Here is a 22479-nt window from a genome sequence, read left to right as displayed (position 1 = left end):
ATTATAAATTAGCTTCTTAGGGCATAAAGTTGTGAGATAAAGAGGGTTCAGAACAAGGTCTCCCAACAGATGTCCCACCATTTTCCGAACGAGTTACAATGTGATTCTTATTTTTATTTACATACTCCTGTATAGCTGTAGTAGCACTTGTTAATTTAAAACATTAAGGATTTTTTTTAAACCCTACCTTTTTTTTAACCCTCAAAAGATCCAGCTGAGTTTTAAAAATCTGGACTATATTGCTAAAAAAAAAAAAGCGACATTTTGGAGGTCTTTACACCTCAAAAATGTAACAAAACCAAAAAAGAAAAAAAAAGTTGAAAGCCAGTCAAGGTGGTAGCTTATTAAACAGGGAATTCATACCGGCAGGAAGATTCAAAATGTTAGTGTTAAGCACAGAAACGTTACTTAGCAAATAAAATGACTCCACAAAGATGGAGGCTTTGGGGGGCTTTCGCTAAACTGTCGTGGAAATAATTTCCAAAGAGCGTTAGAGACCAGCGACAGCCGTTAGGACAGGGGCGTCCCCACCGGCGCGTCCCCGTCGGCCGAGAGGCCGTGGCGCGCCCCGGGGCCGCGTGTCCCCAGCTCCGCACGGCGCCGCCGGCGCTCGGTGTGGGCGCTCGCCCGGGATGGAAGCGTCCGGGCCCCAACCACGGCCACAACCCTCCTCCAGACCCAGTTCCCGGATCCGCAACACAGAGACTGAGTCAACACAGTCGGTCCTGGTAAAGTTGGGGAGGGAGAATGATCCCACTGCCGACTCCGGAAAGTCGGCCAGCTGCGGAGGGGGAAGGAGCTCAGCTCGGGTTGGCGCGCCCACTTCCAAGGAACCCCCCGCTCCCCGGACGCGTTCAGTGCGGCCGCAAACGGAACCGGGCGGCGGCCCACGCGAAGAGGCGCCGCAGCGGAGTCAGTAGTCAAAAGCTGGCCCTCAGCCCTCGGAAAAGGTGAAATCCCCCACTTCCCTCCTCTCAGGCGGGCTTCGCCGCGGTCCGGCACACCTAGCCGCCGCCCCACAGTCCCACCCTCGTCCTCCCTCCCGCCACGATCGCCGAGACTTTAGGACCGCGCGGAAGCCGCCGAGAGGGAGGCGGCCGAATAGCAGTTGGGCGTGGCTTCTCGGAGAGAGGCGGCCCCTGGGGGCGGGGAGAGCTACGCAACCGTCGGCTCGGGCGGCTGATTGGCTAAGTGCCTGCGCGGAGCCCGCAAGCGTCTCCGCCCAGCCCGGCCGCTCCTCCTCTTCTCCGCTCCGTCCGCCCCGGCTCGCGAGGGAAGCGCTCAGGCGCCGCCGCCCCAGCCCAGTGCGGACGACAGGAGAGAGGCAGGCGGAAGGAGGACGCGCTCGCTCGCTTGCTCCCACCCGCACCCGGGTTCCCCGAGCCGGCGCGGCGCCCAGGGGGAGGAGCCGCCGCGGGCACGCCCCGCCTCCGGCCGGGGAAGACTACGCCAGCGACCCAGGCGGCCGGCCACCGCCCCCTTCGCCGGCCGAGACCCGCCCCTGGCCCCGGCCCTCCCCCGGCGGCATGGAGGGGCCTCGCTCCTGACTGCTGCGCCGCCGCCTCGGCCCCCGCCCCCCGCCCCCCGCCCGGCCCCTCCCGCCCGCCCCCGCTCGCATGTCCGCGCCGCCTTAGCCGAGGATGCTGAGGATGAAGCTGCCGCTGAAGCCGACGCACCCCGCGGAGCCGCCGCCCGAGGCGGAGGAGCCTGAGGCGGACGCGCGGCCGGGCGCGAAGGCGCCGCCGCGCCGCCGCCGCAGCGACTGCCGCCCCCCGCCGCCGCCGCCGCCGCCGCCCGCGGGCCCGCCGCGGGGCCCCCAGCCGCCGCCGCCGCCGCCCCGGGGGCTCGGGCCGCCTGTTGCTGGCGGAGCGGCGGCGGGGGCGGGCATGCCGGGCGGCGGCGGCGGCGGGCCCGGGGCGGCGCTGCGCGAGCAGGAGCGGGTGTACGAGTGGTTCGGGCTAGTGCTGGGCTCGGCGCAGCGCCTGGAGTTCATGTGCGGGCTGCTGGACCTGTGCAACCCGCTGGAGCTGCGCTTCCTCGGTTCGTGCCTGGAGGACCTGGCGCGCAAGGACTACCACTACCTGCGCGACTCGGAGGCCAAGGCCAACGGCCTCTCGGACCCGGGGCCGCTGGCCGACTTCCGAGAACCGGCTGTGCGCTCGCGCCTCATCGTCTACCTGGCGCTGCTGGGCTCGGAGAACCGCGAGGCCGCCGGCCGCCTGCACCGCCTCCTGCCCCAGGTGGACTCGGTGCTCAAGAGCCTGCGCGCGGCCCGGGGCGAGGGCTCGCGGGGCGGCGCGGAGGACGAGCGCGGCGAGGAGGACGCCGAGAAGGACGGCTCTGGCCCGGAAGGCGGCGGCGCTGAGCTCCGGCCGGGCGGCGGGCTGGGCTCCACGGCCCAGGAGGAACTGCTGCTGCTCTTCACCATGGCCTCGCTGCACCCGGCGTTCTCCTTCCACCAGCGGGTCACCCTGCGGGAGCACCTGGAGCGGCTCCGCGCCGCGCTGCGCGGGGGCTCCGAGGAGGCGGAGGTGGAGCCGTGCAACTTCGCCGGCCCCGGGGCCCAGGTAAGGCTCGCGGGCCGGTCGCCGCCCGGTCGCCCTCCTGGCTTGGCTCTCGGACACCCGTTGGCCGAGCCTCACCGGCGCAGGTGGCTCGGAGTCCCCACCCCCGGCTCCCAGCCGCGTCCTACTAATCGTTTTGCTGGGCCGCTCGGTTCCACTCCCTCCTCCCCCCACCCCGTGCACACAGAGGCACCCGCCATAACAGAATGCTCTAGAAGTCTCTTCCGTGCCGGAGTTGCCACGGAAAACATGGACCTCTCAGCCGCGGTCCCCTTCTCGGATGAAGGGTCTCGGGACATTTTTGGCTTTGAGCATCTCTCGGGCCCTGGGCGCTGGGAAAGGCGAAGCGCTGGAGGAGCCGGGGTGGGAGCCGCAGGCTGGCCCCGGGCAGTGCTTTCCTTGGCGTGGCTTGTGGCGCTCCGGTGACACGTTTTAAAGCTCTGCCTTGCCCCTGGGGGAGGTGTACTAAGGTGCGCTCCCGCCAGGCTGCCCCTGTCTTTGGCACAAAGTGGCTTTGGGTTTTTTTCTCAGCGTGTGCCTGAGTTAAAAGGGGTCGTAGGGGTCTTTTGGCTCCTGCTCAGGGACCTTGATGTTTCCAAAAGAAATCTGATGTGGAGATCTGCGAATTGACTCAAATTGAGTAGTAGCGCAGGTTGTTGGCGTAAAGAAACCTCTCCTGGGACGCGCTGGTTATGCCCTTTATCTCTGGCATAATCTGCTTTCTAACGGGCTGGAGTCGTGCCTACACGTTTGGATCTGGAGATATTTGTTGGGCTTTTACTATAGGCATAAATGTCTTTTTCTAAAAAGTTATTAAACACTAAAGTGTAGGAGACGAGAATCTAGACGAGTCGCTTGTCGCAGATGAAGTTTTTATAAAGCCATGAAAGCAGTTTAATGATAATTTGGGCCCAATATAAAGTCCTTGAGCGTGACAAGTTAATGGAGGAGAGGGGAGCAGGTTTCAGTTAGAGCAAACCTACGTGCGAGGAGAGTTTATTTTCCTGGTTCACAGTTACTTAAAAGGTATTAATTTGGATGCCATGCTTTTCAATTGAGGTGATTTCCAGGATGATATATTGGCAAAGGGGATTTTCTTTCCCGCCTTGCTTGAAAGTTAATTCAACTTACGTATCTGTTGTTATTCAATACCCTAGGACTAAAACTGGGCATTGTATGTCTCTAACGGCTTTGTAGACTCAGTAGCCATACAATCAAGGAATTTGGGAGCTGGAAGGGATTTAGCGATCATCTAGGCTGAGCCCCTCCTTTTAAAACTAGGCTTCTATGAAGAGACTAACTCACATTTTATTTAGCACGTTATCAAACTCATGTAGTAATGCTAATACCCAGTATTTTCTTGGTGAGCTTGAAATTTTATCTTCCAGCGTTTACTACTAGCTTGCAGTTCTGTCAACTGATGGTTAAAGCCCTTGCCACTCCTCAGCCTACTCAATTCCAAAAAGTCCTTATGTGACTGCCGTGAAATTGATAGAAAGAAACCTGAACTCAGGAGGAATACGTATTTATATATCTTATTTTTAAAAATTTCTTCTAATACATATTGTAAAGGTAACCTTTGATTGTAGGCATAATGGAAATGACCCACAGTGGAACAGTTTATATTCATTCCATTCATGTTCTATCAAGGGTAACCGATTTCTGATTTTTAACTGCTGCGAGTCTTTTTTCTCCTCTAAATTTTGCTTATAATGCGAGTGTTGGAAGCCGACTAGAGGAAGGGGAGAGATGCGTGCAAACCAGCGTAATGAGATTTTTATTTTGACTGCAGTGTGTGGCCTTTTCTGGCAACCAGTGAGTGCTGGGAGGAGTGGACGAAGTGAGGCTGGGCATCCTGACATTAATTTCAGCACATCATTACTTCTCAGGCAGTGCCCTGGGCTGTGGCCATCAGTTGACGTGGGGGAATAAATCATAGGGGATATACGTACTACAGGTGACGCTGAAGCCTATTTCTAGACACTGGTGGGGTGCTGAACTTTTTTCTCCAGTAGTTGTTTAGGGTTATCCTAACAAATCATTTGTCGAATTACATTGTTACAATCCCGCATCTTTTGCTTATTAGCCCGGACTCTGGGTCCCCCAGCTGTGGCATGCTCTGGTCTGGAAGACATTTCCGTTTCCAGGATTTTGTTGCTCCCAGACTGTCACTCCGGAGGCTGCAGATGGGAGTGGATCGATTTCAACCCCGATTCACTGCAGTCCAACCCAGCTGTTCCCCGGCCTTTGCCGCCGCTGCGCTCCGGCGGATGGAGGGCCCACTGAGTGTGGAGGGAGGCGTCCGCATCTCGCGGCTCTCTTGCGCCTGACGGCCCGGTGGTCTGGCGTAGCCGCGGACCAGCACAGGGCCACGGGGGTCCCGCCCCGCGGGGCTTCTCCCCTCTCCCGCCCTGCAAGATGGCGGCCGCGCGCTGCCCACATGACTGGCGCGCCGGCCCCGCCCCCTGGGGGGCGGGCTGAGGACGGCCACGCCTTTGCGGGGGCCTCCCCTAGGCCTCGGCTGGGCGGAGGTGGGTAGGCGAGCGGAGAACCACTAGGATGATGTACCCTGGGGACCTTGAGGGGAAATTCGTGTGGCAGCCCTTTATTGCCCCGAAAGGAACCTTTTAGATCTGTGTAGATAACTTTAATTGCTTGGGAATCATTCTATTTCTTTTTTTGGTGAGGAAGATTGGACCTGAGCTAAAATCCATTGCCATTCTTCCTCCTTTTGCTTGAGGAAGATTGTCGCGGAGCTATCATCTATGGCAGTCGTCTTCTATTTTGTATGTGTGGGACACGCCACAGCGTAGAGTGATGAGCAGCTACCAGGATCCGAACCTGTGAACCCGGGCAGGGAAGCGGAGCACTTGAACTTAACTGCTATGCCACCCAACCGTCCCCATTCTGTTTCTTACTACTGTCTGAATGTCATCTATGCTAAGTGGATAAAGTAGAACTAATCTTTTAATTTTCTTTTCCGTTAGAATAAGAGTATACTAGCCCAGGATAGTGTTCTTGGCTCTTTGAAAACTTGTATCCAGTACCTAATGTGCAGTAGCTTCTGTTTAAAATAAGCAAGCAAATATTAATAACGTCTACAGGGAGAACATGTGCTGTAATGCAAATTTTGAATTAATTACATATGCTTTCAGGTTGACCAGGCCCAGCAACGGTTTGTGACATATCATGGTTGTAGTGTTAATAGTTGAGGTGACAAGTCCCTAAACTTGCCACTGGAATGTACTTACTAGGTCATTTTAGAAAAATGGGGGAAGATTAAACAACTGTATACCTTAAATTTTTTTTTTTTTTGAGAAAGACTAGCTCTGAGCTGACATCTGTGCCAATCTTCCTCTATTTTATATGTGGGTTTCTGCCACAGCATGGCTGAGGAGTGGTGTAGGTCTGTGCCTGGGATCTGAACCCTGACCCATGAAGCAGAGCACATGGAACTCGACCACTAAGCCACAGGCAGGCCCCAAACAACCATATTTTTAACAGTAACATTTTTAGGGTTTTCCTCTGTGATTTGGATGATTGTAGAGGAAATGTTACATTGGATTACAACTTAAATGTTGGCCTTACTTTTTTTGGAGACTTGTGCATGAAGGTCATGTTCTTCACAACTGCTCTGGGTAGTCGGTCACTTGCATAAAGTGCAACAAATAAGCCAATGGGCAGTAGTGAAAATACTCATCATTAGCAGTGTCCTAGGAAATTTGGGTGATTGGTGTAGTTATGTGTTAAGAAAGTTACAGACTGCGTATATGGCATAAGTGAAACGACTGGGTTTTAAAAATGGGTCCCTTCTTGTTAGGAACCCTAACTATAAACGATGTGTTAGCACTGGCAACAAAAAACTGCATAAGTATTTTGGAAGATGATAGTCATGTTGCTTTTTCATTGGAAAGAGGAAAGGCAGCCAAGCTTCCTCTCTTTGAATGCCTAAAGACATCTTTAACTGTTCATGAAAATGGAAATTCTAATTTTGGAGATTTTACCCCCAGTTAGCAACACAAAGATGAAGAAAGCCTGAAATCCATAGACTGTCTTATCTTGGTAGTGGTTAGTGGTTAATAATGTTGGTCTAGCATGGTTCTTTGGAGATTGTGTTTTCAGTATCCTCAAAATGCAGTTACTTGGCAGGTAGTACTAATGTTTGAATTAAGGATAGAAACGGAAAACTTTTGATAGTAAGACACATGATCATCCTGTGTCTTACTGTTATTTGAGCTTATGAAACGAACGTATTTGAACTCATGAAAATTAAGTGGCCATGGGTCATTTACTTGGCAGAAGTTAATGAGGTTACTGGAAAAGAAAACTTTGCAAAACTGTTAGTTTCTCAGAGCATAGGTTAATTAACTATATTGTACTTGACGGAGCAAGTACCTCAACTCGTTATGATGATACAGATAATGTATTGGTAATATTGGGGCCTGAAAAAGAAAGCTCTTTTCAGAGAGTTTTAACATAAATGCTCCTACTCTAAGATAACTGGAATATGTGTGTGGCAACCAGAACCCTAGTAAGAAAACTGACCTACAATGAGAAGGGAGAGGTTAGTTGTCAAGATTTCACCTGTCATTGTAGTAGGTACTAAAAAAATGCTTTCTAAAACTGACTTTGAAAAAGAATTCTAGGGCCCGACCCCATGGCCCAGTGGTTAAGTTTGCGCACTCTGTTTTGGTGGCCCGGGGTTTCGCCGGTTTAGATCCCGGGAGCCGACGTGGTACCGCTCATCAGCCTATGCTGAGGCGACATCCCACATGGCACAACCAGAGGGACCTACAATTGGAGTATGCAACTATGTACTGGGAGGCTTTAGGGAGAAGAAAAAAAAGAATATTGGCAACAGATGTTAGCTCAGGCACCAATCTAAAAAAAAAAGAATTCTAATGCTCACAGGTAATAAATACCTTTATTTACTTAATTGGTCACTGCTAGGAGATTTTACAGTGCCTAGTATCACTGTAGCAGTGGGCGCTGTCTGAGAAGGCTTTCCCTCTCCCCTAAGGGAGTGATTATAACAGTGCTTTCGTTAGGATTAAATGAACAAGTGCTTGTAGAATGATGCCTGGCACACGCTCTTCAATAAATGTTAGCAATTATAGGTAAAAGTTAAGCCTTGTTTGGAAGGTGGTGGTACAGGAGTCCGTACAGCATCGCGCAAATTGAGAGTGGGGAGCAGACTTAGCCATGTCTCTTACGGGAAATTTTAGGTTGGTTTGGCTGCAGCAAAGAATAAAAGCAGTTCACTTATAAATACCTTTTGGAAAACGCTTTTAGAGTATCACAGTTAACTCGTGATTATTTAGTAGCAAATGGGAGCTATTGGGGATCCCCCTCAGTTTCTTAGATTTTTCTGTGCAGTGGTTTTCTTATACCTCAGTAGGAGCAGGGGGTGGTGGAGATGGAGAGGAAGCAAGTTCCTTTCCTCTAACTAATGTCGTATATATACGTGTGTATATATACACACAGTTTTCATATATACATTATATATATATATACTATATAAATATAAACACAGTTTTTTTTTTTTACTATTTTTTGTGGGGTTGAGGACAGGAAATGTGCTGTAGAGGCGCTCACAGGCCTTGAAGAGTGATAGCCATGTTTGGTAGAGCCCTAGGCTTTGGAGGCTTAAATGCCAGCTCTGTCACTAGCTCTTTGATATTAACCAGGCCACGTAAATCCCTAAGTCTCAGTCTTATCTGTAAAATGGGGATAATAACTTCCTTTTGAAGTCCCGATGATTGAATTGAGATAAGATGTAAAATAATTCACATACTGTCTTGAAAACAAATTCTCTGAGAATGATGCTCAGTGCATTTTTCTTTTCCACTAAGCTGCAGCCATCCAGATTGTTGTGTCAGTTGTTTTCAGGAATGAGTTTTCTTTTTTTTTCACTTAATAAAAATCCATATGATATAGTATTTTCTATATTGTCCTCTATTACCATAACTCTAAATTGATTGATGTCCAGGAAGGACAGGTAATTGAAAAGGTATTATTTGAGACAGGTTTATTTGGGGCAGTTATTTTTGTTAATGCTTACATTGTAAAGATCTGATATGCTGCAGATAAAATAAGCCCAAAGGAGGCATTTCTCTGGGTCACAAATCGTTAAGATACGTATTCTCCCCATGTTGGATTTGAGGATGGGAATGGAGAAAACACATATTTTGAATTTGGATTATCGTTGACTCCCATGCAGCTATAATCTACTTAGATCTTTATCCAGTTTTCACATTTAGCTAGAACACTATTCTATAAGGCTATTTTGCAATTTCGTTACATAATTTTTCATTAGTTCAGAGCAGACTGGAATCCATGGATAATTAAGGAACATTTTTATGTCTTTTTTATAGAAGCTGTTAAATTGTCTAATTTTTAAGCTTATTTAATATTTTTGTCCTTCCTTGAGAAATATTAAGCTCATTTTTTTTTTTTTTTAAAGAGCAGCAAGAAGGCCTGCGCTACCCTCAGAGCAGACTGAGCTTCCCTTTTACTGACTCTCTTTTTCATTATGGAGGACTGTGTGGAACAGCACTCCTTTTACTCACAAAGAAAGCTTTGTCACAAAAGCCTCCTTCGTCAGTCTGTGTAAACAGTCACTCTAGAAGGGAAGTGCCTGATCGGGTGTTGATGTTACAGGTGGCAGAGCTGCTGAGCGCTTGGTAGTCCATTTCCTTCTGTTCTTCCTATGCTCCAGGGAACTTTTGGCCTTTAATTCCCTTTTAAATGTCTTAGCTCATTAGAAGTGTTTTGTGTTCATTCAAGAAATAATTATTTGAGGTCAGATTTAGGTTTTGAAAAGGTCACTTTGGCAAGTTATGTAGTCTTTCCAAGTTTCAGACTGCTCAGTATAAAATAAGAATATTGACGTTTATTGCGTATAGCTGCTGTGAAGATGAACATGATATGTATGAACATGCTTGGTAAATGAGACATATATATATCAGTCAATCTCTATATCAGTTGTTTAAAGAGTGAATAGCACAGTTTGGTTGCAGTAGATGAACAGAAATAACAGAAGTTTGAAGAGGTGATGGGGTGGATTACAGAGGGTCTTGAAGGTCATGTGAAAGGAGTAAGTTGTCAGCAGGTTGCAGTGGTGGCAGCCACTGCAAATTTGTGTGCACATGCCTGTCGTGAGTCTCCCTGAGATGTCCGCTGTCACTGTAAACCTAATAACTATGAAAACAATGCATCGTTGATTTAGAAAAAAAAATCTTGCAGTCTCATCCAGGTCTCTCAATGGTACCGTTATACTTGGAGTGACTCTGATTTGCTTCATCCTCTCCTCCCTTCATATCTTGAATCCACCCTTTCCTCATCCTTGCTGACACCATTCTCTTTAGGGACTTTATGCCTAAACTTTTATAGTAGTCTCCTAACTGATTCCCCTGTTTTCGGCCTTGCTACCTCTTACCGGCGGATCCCACTGCCAGATACATCTTCCTAAAGCAATATTTACTCATGTCATTTTTTTCTCGCAGTGACTGATGGAGCCTGGCCGCTAGTAGGTCTTTGGACTCAAAATTCTCTTCTTCTACTCTTTTTCATACTTACCTTTCATTCAAGCCTGGTTTGTGCCATCACTTCTGGATGATGTTCTCTGGAATTGTCCTTATGGTGGGCTTCTAATAAGATTCTTTGCCACATCTGAATTCCAGTAGCATGCATATTCTGTGTTATGATTTTGGCACTCCTCCTATGAGTCTGAATTATGTAACCTAAAAATTGACTTTCTCTCCTAGATTTCAAGTTCCCCAAGCCTCAGGCATGATATATCATTTTTTGTCAGTGTTGCATATAGTGTCATACGTACTCAGTCAAAATTTCCTATGCTTAGGCTTTTCAAATATAGCTTTGACAAATACCAGTATGATAAATTGCTTTAAGACAAAGTGCATCAGGCAGTGATTTTTTTTTTGGTCTTGTATTGAATTATACTTATCAGCTACTTTATAAAAATAGTTACAGCTGTATCGTATAGGCACAGTTGCTTTGGAAATAATAATAGAAACTGTTTCTTTAACTACAAAGCCATGAAACAGTATAGATTTGAACTGAATCTTCAATGAGTGAATGCTGAATAGTTGTGATTGTTAATTACTCTTTCGTATCCGACCATTTGTTCTCCCTAAGTTAACTAAGCTTTTGTCTGTGGGGGGTGCATAAATTGGGGCAAACCTATGGGTGATGTTTTGATAGACTGGAAAGTCGTAAATTACAGACTATTTTCTTATTGTTTGGGTAGTTATCTGTAGTTGTCTAGTGGTGATCTCCATTTTATGATTTGCTTGAGAGGCAGTGGGAGTCAGATGCAGAGTTGAGGGTGTAACTTGCTTGTGATCAGAAAGTTAAAAACTTACTTTGGTCACTGAGTGAGCAATCTATAAGAGTTGTGGAATTTTTATATTTCTTGTTAGGAATGCATAAATAGGGATAGTTAAGAAACATAACTTTCCTGTAGTATAATTGATTTTTGTTTTGGGTATCAAATGATTGAAATTCACTAGTGGGTTTGGAAGGGGCAACTTGGTCACATGTGAGCCAAAATGCTGTAGTGTTTGTGGAGCACTTCCTCGAGAAAGAGGTCATTGTACTTACAGAGGTTGCCTGTTGAGAGGGTAGCATTAAGTGGTTTTGTTAGTTTGGGGAAGGTGCCTGTTCTTGCAGGTGGCATTGAACACGAGTCCTAATGCAGTGTTTCCCAACGTGAATATTCAGCAGCCTGTAAATCACTTACTGTCAAGGATCCTTCTTAAACTCTATACATTTCAATTTCTACGTGGTTCCAGGAACGTTTCCTCCGCTGGGGTGATGGTGGTGACTCTGCTGCAGGAGCCAGAAGTCGCTGCAGTGCCACTGCCTGTTAAGCTTCTGAGCCCAGGGCTCACTTCTGCCAGGGACACCTTGTGTCCCCTAGCTCTCATCTCCTCTGGGGTGCAGCTGTGAAGGAGAGGCACACCCTCTCTAGATCCTCTTGTACTCATGTTGGTGGGTGTGTTCATTTCACCTCACCCGAGAACATCCTGGCAAAGTGGGGATTTAAAGATTTGGGGCCTGCTACCCCAGGGAGGTAGCAATTTCTGGTTCAACGTCTAGTTCTGGGGTAAAAGAAGAGATCTTTTCCCTTCTGTGATAGGAGAGCAAAAGGTTGGTGAAAGAAACACAGATGCTGATGCTAAAAAGGGGGTCCCCAGCTTTGGTCTAGCCTGGGAATCCGTTACCACTACCCCTGTGCATTATTCTATACCTTTGTAGTTTTGTGGTCCAATACCATTTATATTTTTCACAGTCCACCTGCCAACTACAGATGACACTATTCAGGTTGAAATAGCATAAACGTGAAGGGAGTTTTACAAGGAAAACATCAAGGCCAGTTCTTGGGTAAAAAGTGCTGCCCTCACTTCTCTTTCATTCTCCACTCTGCTCCTCCCCCGTAGGCTTCTGTGTCGGCATTCTTTTGCCAGATCTTCCCTAAGTGTGCATCGTACAAGTTCAGTTCTCTAGAAAAGACACAGACAATTTTAATGATTTTTAATTTGTAATAAATTCACAGAGTTCCCCCAAATACATAGAAGGTTATAGGCATGAGTTTCCCTCGCCCATCTTGTTCCACCCACCCAGTTCCAGTCCACCCCTATTCTGCACAGATAACCACTGTTCATAAATGTCACATTAAGAACAACTTGCGACGCTGGTTTGCTATGGTCAGATCTGGTCTGTGGGCTGTGATGGCGGAAGAGTATATGCAGATTCAGCAAATTGTTTGGCCCTTCCTCCATGTTCAGTAGCTAGAGTGCATTTACCCATGCTTTAAGACAGTTAATTCTGCCACACTTGTCTTGCTGAATCACCTTATACCTCTATTTCTAGTTAAACTGAACAATAAGTTACATAGGAAGTGAGTCCACGATCATCGCAGAAATCCGTATCATGCAGGTTCGGAGCTGGTCTCTCTAGCGCGGCAGCCTCAGGGGAATTGCACTTCTTACGTGGTGGCTCAGAACTCCAAGAGCAAGAGTTCCAAGAGTCCCAGGCTACAAAGCTTCTTATGACCCTCAACCCTCTTAATCCAAGCAGAGAAAAATTCTCCACTTTTCATTTGGTCCTAACACTTTCGTTTAACTAGTCTTTGTAAAATGCCGATTCTGGCATGTCATCTGTATTGCATTTTCATGGGAATCCGAACTTTTAATAGAGAAAGTGGGTGTAATTCCTCTCTGTAAGATATCATTAAACCCTTACTCTCAGATTTTTATGGCACCATTCCCCTACTCAAAGTAAAGAAAAGCATATTTGACGTGTGAAAACAGGAGACAGCACAACCGACAACCATTCACTGTTGGAACTAGTAAATTCCGTGATTCTGATCTCTGTAGCACATGCGGCATTAGATTAAGTTTTTATTAAATTTTAAATTTTATAAATGGTTTCTCAACTTAGTCTAAATGATTTTATACCACTGCTACATGCTGAGGCTTGGTGGCGGGCGTGGAGAAAACTTCATTAGTAGATATTTCATGGCTTGATGAACTTTAGGTCTTTTGTAGTGAGTGATTCTATGGTCTCGGTTAGAATACACGTGATTTTGTTATTGTTAGAAGAATTCCTCTGTCTACCTTTTTTTGATCAGTAATACTGAAAATTGGTGAATGCCATCATGCTAAATGTTTCAGAAGTTGGATGTTGACTTAAGAGGTCTGTGCCCTCTTTCTCATGAGGTGGTTTATGTAGACAACCTTTATTTCTTCGAGTTTCTAGAGGAAGACAAACTATAAGGCTGAAGCTTAGCTTCCAAGAGAATCTGATGTGATGCTTTATTCCCAAAAATAGAGCTGTCAGCGGGCGACCCGTACTCATTGTCAGGCCAGGATGCGTGATTAGACAGCAGAGCAAAATATTTTAAATTAGGATTCTTGGGAAGTTTAGAGTCCACTGTTTGCTTCATGTCTTTACGCAATTTAAAAAAATTAATGTATATTATTTATTGCAGATTTGCAAAATTGTAACTGGTTCTTGAAACTGAGGTGATTTTGATCTCAGTAGTTTTTTGAGAGTATGAACGTGAAGGGGGATAGGTGTGAGTTGTGATAAAGAACTGTTATAAAGCTCTTTTATTTTTTGGCTTAACCAGTGTGTTAGAGCAACAATATGTATGTGACAGTGCTTGAATTCTGGAGAGCTGTGTGTAAGATTAGCATGCTCTTTGTTACTCCAAGCAGCAGTTCTCCTAGGAGTAAAACTTACTCCAGTTCACTAATGATACTGATCGGCAGAGCAAACCCAATTAGATTTAGAGCACACAGTTGATATTAGATGGTTTAACGTTAATAGTAAACTCCTGTCCATACACGTTGTTTAGAAAGATTTGGCATGAATTGATACCTTTTGTAAAACTTTCCTAACAGAGCGTCTTATTAGACTGTCACTAAAACTAAGTAATGAATAAAAATTCCATAATAATTGATGTAAAAAATGCAAATGCTTAGCATGAAGGGAACCATCTTTTATATGTGTTCCTTCGATTGTGGTTCACTTTTATATAGAATTAACATCATTGGCAATTCTGAATAGTAACATGCATTATGTCTCAAGAAAACTGCATCAGTAAACAATTGATAGAATATTACTGTTAAATGATGATAAATATTAATACTTCTCCTTTTCCTTACTGCTCTGACACTTTGCACCTTTCTTCCCTTAATGTATAATCACCTATTTGATCTCTAAAAATTCCTATCAAAGTGATTGCTATTAAAAGTATAAAACTTCAATCTGGTTTATTTTTATAGAATTTACTATTCTTAGTCTATGGTGTAGATTAACACATGCCCCTCTTTCTCATCCAGAATGACTCTGCTCATGGTGATTACCTGCAAAGTAACGAGGCCAGTTTAATAGAACAAGCCCCAATACCTCATGACGGACTTACTGTGGCACCTCATAGAACCCAGCGAGAAGGTATGCTTTTTTTTGTGAACTTAAAGCATCTGTACATGGAAAGATTACAGAGTGCTATTTGTGTTAGTTACCTCTAACTCTTCTCTCTCCTTTTTGGAGTAGAGAAATCCTCGAGGTCCTAGGTTTACCTCAAATGCTGGTCCTCCCACTTCTTTGAGTCAGCGTCTGGGGTCTGGCTCTGTAGTGCTTGGCCCATCTTAGTGCGTGCTTACTTGATTCTGCCTTGCAGCCAGTTGTCTTAAATCTGGTGGCATACTTCTGGAGGGCAAAGACCTAAACATATTCCCAGAATATTTAGTATATAGTGATTTACATGTACAATGTGCTCAGCGTCTACTGGAAAAATAAATCTTAAAGATGTTCACTGCAAGAGAGTCACGAAATGTCTTAGAAGTCCATGCTTCCTGCAATAATGCAGTTTTCAAGAGGGCTGGGATTGGGGAATGAAAGGACATTAGCGTCTGAAAAGAAATGAATTGAGATATTCTCGTAGCATTTACACATTAACTTGTGTTGAGCGAAAAACTGAAATGGAAAATGTAGACTGCCACCTGGGCAGCCTTGAAATAATAGTGAAGGATGTACAGTGAGCGTCACACTCAGTTATAACAGCTTTGAATTGATGTTTTTTTGGTTTCCTTTAGTCCCAATAATAATCTTTTTTGTGTAATAATGTTTTTCCTCACAGAGGAAAAGTATGTATGGATGTTTAATGTTTAAAAAAAAGTTCACATAGTTAACCACTTCTGTTCAAGACTACTAAACTATTTGAATCATAGACTACTTCAACCAGGCTCACTCAACATATGAGTAAAGCAGAGTTTGGTTTTACAGTGAAGGTCTTTTTTTTTTTTTAATAAAAATACTTTAGAAGTACATGAAGACTACATCCAAATGCTAATGAGTAGCTGTAAAGTGGTGCTCTACATGATTTTTCTTATATTCTTAATTTTTAAACAAATGTATGTAATCCATACTTTTCAGTTTTAATTTATGAGGGTTGGAGGGTCTCCCGTTATTGGCCATTCCTCACCACATGCTCTGTTGTCTTACTCATCTTGATTCTGATCGATCACAGCAGGCATACCTTGAAATCACGGCTGAAGACGTAGCTGTGTTCCATACCCTATAGTGCCCTGGTGGTCCCTGCCCTTAGTCCACTGGTTTGCAGAAGTAGAGCTGCTTTATATTTCTGAACGTTGGTTAGTTTAGATGGTTTTTGCTTAGTAGCATCATCCTTTACATCATTTAATAGAAAAACTTCTGAGAGCAGCAGACCCTCCCTCCCACGCTGTGGCCTTTAGCCCTGTAGCGATTCTGAAGTTACAGGTTTCTCACCTGGCTTTTGAGACTTTTGTCTCCATCCTCAACGTTTCTCACCTACTAAGGGGAATTGGCCCAGAAGCAAGTCACCAAACACTATGTATTTGGAAAGTTAGCACAAAATACTGGTAATGGTATCTGCTTGGTTTGGTGTGAAGTCTGTTGACCAGCAAATGTCTGTATCCCTGTGTTTCCTGCCTTCTCATTGCCCGTCATCCCTGGTCTATAACAATCTTATTTCTTCCTGTTTACTTTTGTTACTTTGTATTTTCTACTTCATCTATTTTAACTTCTTCCTTTAAGGCAAAATGAATCCTTCCCTCCTCTTCTCCATCTCCTTTCTCCAGAATCCAACAGTGTCTGTTGAGTCACTTTCCTAACTTCTTCCCTGCGACCTTTATCATCTTCATTACTACCAGCCTCATTATTGTTTTAAGTACTATTTCTTTCATTTATACCCTGAGCAACAATCTTTTTTTTCCTTAAGTCCTTATATTATGCTTGGTAGACTGGCTCTTTTCACTTTGTAAAGAGATTTACTTCCTGAGGTGATACTTTTATTAAAGGCTGTATAAAATGAGTAGTTTGGGGATTTGCATATTTACTTATTACTTCATGAATAAGCTGACCCTCTTATCTAGTTCAGTTCAGAGTAATTGTTCTTAAGTCACTAATGTAATTTATGACCACTATTTTATCTGTATAGTAAATTGTAAAAAATTTTGCTACAGTGAACCTTCATAGTTCATTATAATGTTAAGTTTGTGTTACCATTATATGAAATTAAGGGTCACATTTGAGAAAAACAATTTTTAAGTTTCCAATTGGAAAGAAATTTCTATTTCATACATTACTTTTGAAGGATTTTTTTTTTCCAATTTAAAAAAGCTGGATATTTTCTAGTTTACACCTGCTATACATAAATAATTGAATGAATTTAAGTGCTATATTTGTGGTAATCTGAATAACAAACAATTTTGAAGATTATCATCTAAAAAAATAATCTTCACTGCAGACACCTTTTATTATTTATCTTTGGTGTCCAGCAGAGTGCCTGAAACTACTTAGGCACTCAGCATACTGAATGGCTATAGAAAAAAAGTTACTTCATGGATGGATGGCACATTGCTGTTGTTTCTAGGTTTTTTGTTTTATTTCATGATTTAGGGCCAGGAGTAAAGATGAAGATAAATAGCTTAATCGTTGAGCATTTGTCAAGTTGGGTAACTGGAATGTGTGTCTAGTCTCTGTAGAACAAGTCAGCCTGTTTTCTTTCTTTCAGCTGTGCACATTGAGAAGATAATGTTGAAAGGAGTCCAGAGAAAAAGGGCTGACAAATATTGGGAGTACACCTTCAAAGTAAGCTACTCTCACCCCCAGAGATATCTTATATCCTATGGTAAATGAGTTGGAAAGAATGAAAATTGATCTTTGGAAAAACTTATGGCAGGTTTGTTAATTTAAGAAAAGCTATACATATGTGTACCTTTGTCTTAATTGAGGGAATGTACTGTTTTCAGTATATATTGCATGGTTTGCCAAGTTGTTAAAATTGTATCACATTAAAATCACTCTGACAGTTTTATTAAAGAGAAATAATAGCCTTAGATTTAAGGTGTAAGAAACATCTTTAAAGAGTAAAAGTCAACATTTTCACCAGTATTTTAAGATCAAGATCGTGGGCATTGTCTTTTCCTGGGATCGTTTTCCCTGATATCTTTCTCCTCCTCTTCTTTTTCCGCGGCAGTTTTATTCCTGCACCTTTCTTGCCTTGTCTTCTTATCTCTGATAGCTCTCTTGTCATTCTGCCCTTCACACAGCTGTCTGATTAGCCTTAGAACCCAGCTCTGTTACTCCCCAAATCTCCTTTTTGCCTGCTGACTGTAATGTGGACTCCTTGTCCACGTCTTCCTTATTCCTCCCTGCTTGGGCTTCACTGTCTAGCCCTTCCTCCTAAGATTGGACTGCACATGCCTGGAGGCCTAATGGGATGACTCCGTGTTTCTGTGCTTCCTCGCTTCAGTTCCTCCCCAAAGGTATTGTTTGCCAAACTTTAGCTGTACCTTTCTCATGAAGTCATTTCTGGTCCTCCAGCAGAATACTTTTTGATTCATCTAAGGTATACTGTTATCTCACCTTTCACTTGTTATATTTGGGTTACATGTTTTTTCTTTCTAGTAGGTTATTATCATGGAGTGTGAGAATCTTCATCTTCTGTCAACACACCATCTCTGACTTGCTTAGTACATTTGGTGAATGAGTTTCAAAACTCTGGCTTCTGCTTTGTGGGAGAAATATCCACGATGTGCGAATTTTAAGTCCTTATCTTCACGTTTCAGTGGACGGTTCTATAATACGTGGTACCAGCCACACTTTGCTCTCCTCCTTCAGTTACACCGGCTCTCCTTTTGTTGCTGGAGTGCTTAGCTTGTTCCTTCCTTAAGGCCTTCATTGTCCCGTCGCTCTGGAATGATAGTCCCCAGACCATGGCACAGCTCACCTCCTTTCAGCTCACAGACTGGCTCAAATGCCCCCTCGTCCAAGATCTTTCTTGGTACCCATCTGTGTGCTTCTCCCTGCTCCTGCACCATGCCCTGTTCATTTTCTTTGGAGCACTGATCACTGATGGGAATCTTCATATTCATTTGCTTTGCTCTGTCTCCAGCACTAAACTTTGACCTCAGCCAGCAGAGACTTCGGCTGTCTTGTCCACTCCTGTATCCCTTTCACCGAGAACAATGTCTGACCCAAGTAACTACTCAACAAACTTTTGAATAATTAAAAATCATTTAAAAGATGTGCCAGTTAATAAGGATATTTGCTTGTGGGTTGCTCAAAGGGTTGCTAGATAAAATTTTGTATATATTTTTAAGTATCTGATTAATTATGATATGGTTAGTTGATAAGGCTTAGATATTAGTATAGTTCAAGTATTTTCTTAGCTCAGATAATTGTAAAGTAGAAATTATTCATGGGCCACCATCTAGTCTGCTGAATTATGAAAGTGTCCTAAGCGGTAAGGCACATGATAGATTCAGTTCTGGCTCTTTTACTTACTTAGGGTCAAATCTAAGTAAGTTAACCTTTTTGAGTTTTAGTTTTTCCATATGAAAATGGAGATAGTCATACCTGCCCCATTCACCTTAATAGGATTTTAAAGAATTAAGGTAAGGATGAAATCTATTCATAAACTATAAATTTCCATAAAAATACAGTATGATACTTCCAAAGAGGGGCAGTAAAGTCTAGTTATTTCTCTTAAGAATGTGTATTTAATAAGTTCCAGGAGATAGAATTTTTATCTTTCTTGGGGCATAGATCTGTACTGTCAAAGTGTCGTTGTAGTGTCCTGCAACCTCACAAAAAGGAATGTAAGGCATTTCCCTTTCTGAAAATCTACTAAAATATAGTCACATTTTTTTAAAGACAGCTTTTTAAAAAAAACCATGCAATTCGAAAGGAGTTATTAAGATTGTTTTGAGTAGAATGTCAACATACAAGTTACTTGTAACAGTTTGGAAGAAATTATGACAATGCCAGATTAACTTAATATTTCTAATTGTTAATCTTAATAAAATTTAAGTAAGGTCCTTTGTTTTACACATGGCTCTTTTCTAGCCAGTTCCTGCCTGTGAATAACCATGTAATATGTGTGTTTTTTTTTTAATCAGGTAAATTGGTCTGATCTTTCAGTCACAACAGTAACAAAAACCCACCAAGAACTACAGGAATTTCTACTGAAGGTAAAAGTATAGATTTTGTTGTTAAAATAATTTTTACCTAACATACAGAATCCAGAAACCTCAATATTAAAACACACCAGGAAAATTAAAACACATATGTAAAGGTTGGCTTAGAACTCTCCATGAACATCAGCTGTAGAAAACGTCGTGTTATTCTAAACATAAGTTTTCTTACCTACATTACCAGTATACGGTAATGATGAAAGGTTTTCTTTTCCACAGTTTTAAAAAGTGGAACCTTATTCCTAGTTCCTTGCTGAAATGTGTATTGTTGGTTGCTGCTTACAAGGTACTTCCCTTGAAAGTGTGTCTGTGAAATGAGGTGAAGTTTGTTTGCATTGGTTAGTGGTTCTCAGCTCCCTGTCTCAGCTTCCTTAAATATGTCTCCACTTGCTCCTTCTTTGGGCTCCAGCCTCCCATCGACTTCTCCCAAGGTAAAATCTCCAAAGTGTTGAGAATAAGGGATAATGGAAACATCTTATACAGACTTGCGGATGTGAACAGTATCTCAGATCATTTTGTTCAAACTTTTGCCTGTTTCTTTTATATTAATTTTATTTTATTGAAAAGCATGTGAGTAGAGATACATATTGAAAAGTGGAAATGGGTTTAAATGGTTAACCAATAAATTACTATTTCTCAGTAGGCGAATATTTTAAAATTTATTATTAATAGGGAAATAAAGCAGAAGGTCCCGAAACAGGAAACATTCCCAACTCAATTACTAACTTTTGGGTAAAGGTATGACATAATTATTGAACCTACTGAAATTTTCAGGACAGTGCTGATTTTTAGGTTGTCTGCTTGTCACCCTAAATAGGTTCTTTCCGATCTTGTGAGTCTCTATTCATTCCTAAAGCTGAAAGAGCCTGTCATCAGCTTACAGAGCTTTGAGCAGCATGGTAGATGCTGGCCGCGAGGAGCATGTAATTCGAGGTACTGCCACAGTGTTAGCTCTGCTGGGTGAAAACACCCAGGGACGACTTGAATATTTCTGTTTCCCTGTGGCTTGTTTTAAACTAGGTGCTCTTGGTTAAGGGCTGAGAACTCCCACTTCAAACTAGTGACCTAACTGCATGTAAAGGTTGGGGGTGATTAATGTCTAGTCACCACAGGTCATCTGCACATGACATGTCAGCTTTTAGACAGCGTGGTGAAGAAGGAGAGAATAGTGGAAGGGAACGAGTGTGTGAGCACTGTTGTCCAGGGAAGAGGGCCATCAGCCCCCAAAGGAGAAACTAGTTCCTGGCTACCGTTCTGCCTGTTGCAGAAATTGGGAAGGGCTGTCCCACACCACCCCACACAAGCACTTTTGAAATCTCCTACTTATTGCAGACTTTTCTGTCTCTGGATAGAATAAATTTATCAAAGTTTAGGGCAAGTAATCGTGAGCAGGATTCATTTGGATCAGAGAGCAACATGCTTCATTTCCCTTTGTTCCGTTGCCATTTCTAGGACAGAATTCAGGTGCTGGAGGGTAAGTTTCGGGGAGATAGAGCTAAGGCTGAAATACCTCGCAGTGTGGAGTCCCCCCCTCGCAGTGGGGTCCAAGCACTGCCACCTGGCGAGCAGTTACTTGACGCGCTTGGGTGGGGGTGCTACTGCCTGTCGCCTGTGCCGAAGAGACTTAAATGAGCACATGATGGACCCCTACCCAGCCTGGGCCTGGCACCCTGGCAGAGTCTCTCCTACTGGATTTCCCTTAGCTTCAGCTACGTTTTGTCTTAATGGATTTCATTTTTTCAGTCACAATTTTTGTAAAAGCTTAGAAAAATACGGCGCTTTAAGAAAAATACGGCCCTAAATAAATAGTTCACTCTTCACAGTCACAGTAATTAACAGTCCCTCTGCTTAGCCGACATTTGATTATAGTTATTTTTCTAAAATAGGACAAATTCCTTATCAAGTTATATGAAATAGTTGTCAACATTGTGTACTTGTGGAAACAAGTTGCCTATTATAAAGTATCCTTTTAAGTTTACCATATATCCTTTTTTCCTTTTAAAATCATCTACAAAAGTTAAGAGCAAAAGCTGTCCTTTTGACAACCTGTATATACTCACAACCTTTAACTTTTGTGGATGCTGTTTAACTGCACTTACTGTTTGCTATAAGGTGGAAGAGTGAGTTTGAGGTCAGTGCTTTCAAACCCTTTTTTGCCATATAAACAGCAGCCTCTGTCCTTTGCCTCCCAGCCTCTTCCCCTGCTGCTGCTGCTTAGCAGCTGCATCTGACGTGCTGTCCATTGTTTCTCATTACCGGAATGGAAGCTCCCCGGAGGCAGGATTTTTGTTTGTTCTTTCACTGCTGTCGCCACAGTGCTTAAAACAGTGCCTAGGACAGGGTTGGAGTTTGAATATCTGTTGACTGACTGGGCGAATGAACCAGAAGAATTAAAATAAATTGTAGTGATGTTTTGTAGACGGTTGTCCATTAGGCTTCCATGTTTGTAAAGAAAAGCTTGTCATAGTGAGGTATAAATGCCTCCAGACACTCTGAGCTTGTGCTGAGGCTGAGCCCGAGCTCTGGAGGTAGAGGTTGGGTATGCTGGAATGAAGACCCAAGAGGTGAGAAAATTCTTAAGAGTGACTAGAGTAGAAGAGATGTGATTTGAGGCTGTATTTTTAGCAAATACGCCTTCCTCTAGGCCCGAAAATAGTCCCTGGAAATTGGAGATAAAAACCACTTGAAAGTAAGTCAGTTTGCAAATACCAATGACTGCATATCTGCTCTCTGCCCAGTCACGTGAACAGTCATTGACGAGGTGAACATTTATATACTCTCACCTTCCTGTGTTTAGAAGAGCCATCAGTGATTTAGTAGTTGAAGTAGACGTCTCCACTGAAGCTGGTTTTCTTTAGCTATGT

At 43.8% G+C, this 22479-nt stretch overlaps 1 protein-coding gene across 5 annotated transcripts in view; it reads left to right on the top strand.

The window, feature by feature from the left end:
• The first annotated feature begins 1619 nt into the window (after window positions 1-1619).
• Window positions 1620-22479, top strand: part of ZCCHC2 (zinc finger CCHC-type containing 2) — a 58513-nt gene continuing 37653 nt past the window's right edge. For all 5 annotated transcript variants that reach the window (XR_011504373.1, XR_011504375.1, XR_011504372.1 and 2 more), the window contains exons 1-4: window positions 1620-2567; window positions 14435-14546; window positions 17152-17228; window positions 19541-19612. Coding sequence is in view for 1 of the 5 variants with exons in the window: in XM_070512900.1 (XP_070369001.1) it covers window positions 1641-2567; window positions 14435-14546; window positions 17152-17228; window positions 19541-19612 (1188 nt within the window). In the remaining 4 variants the exon portion in view is untranslated. The remainder of the gene's footprint in view (window positions 2568-14434; window positions 14547-17151; window positions 17229-19540; window positions 19613-22479) is intronic.

The sequence above is a fragment of the Equus asinus genome, chromosome 7 (assembly GCF_041296235.1).
Source record: "Equus asinus isolate D_3611 breed Donkey chromosome 7, EquAss-T2T_v2, whole genome shotgun sequence".
Taxonomy (NCBI): Eukaryota; Metazoa; Chordata; class Mammalia; order Perissodactyla; family Equidae; genus Equus; species Equus asinus.
The sequence above is the reverse complement of the archived record's forward strand: the minus strand, read 5'-3'. Positions and strand labels throughout refer to the sequence as shown.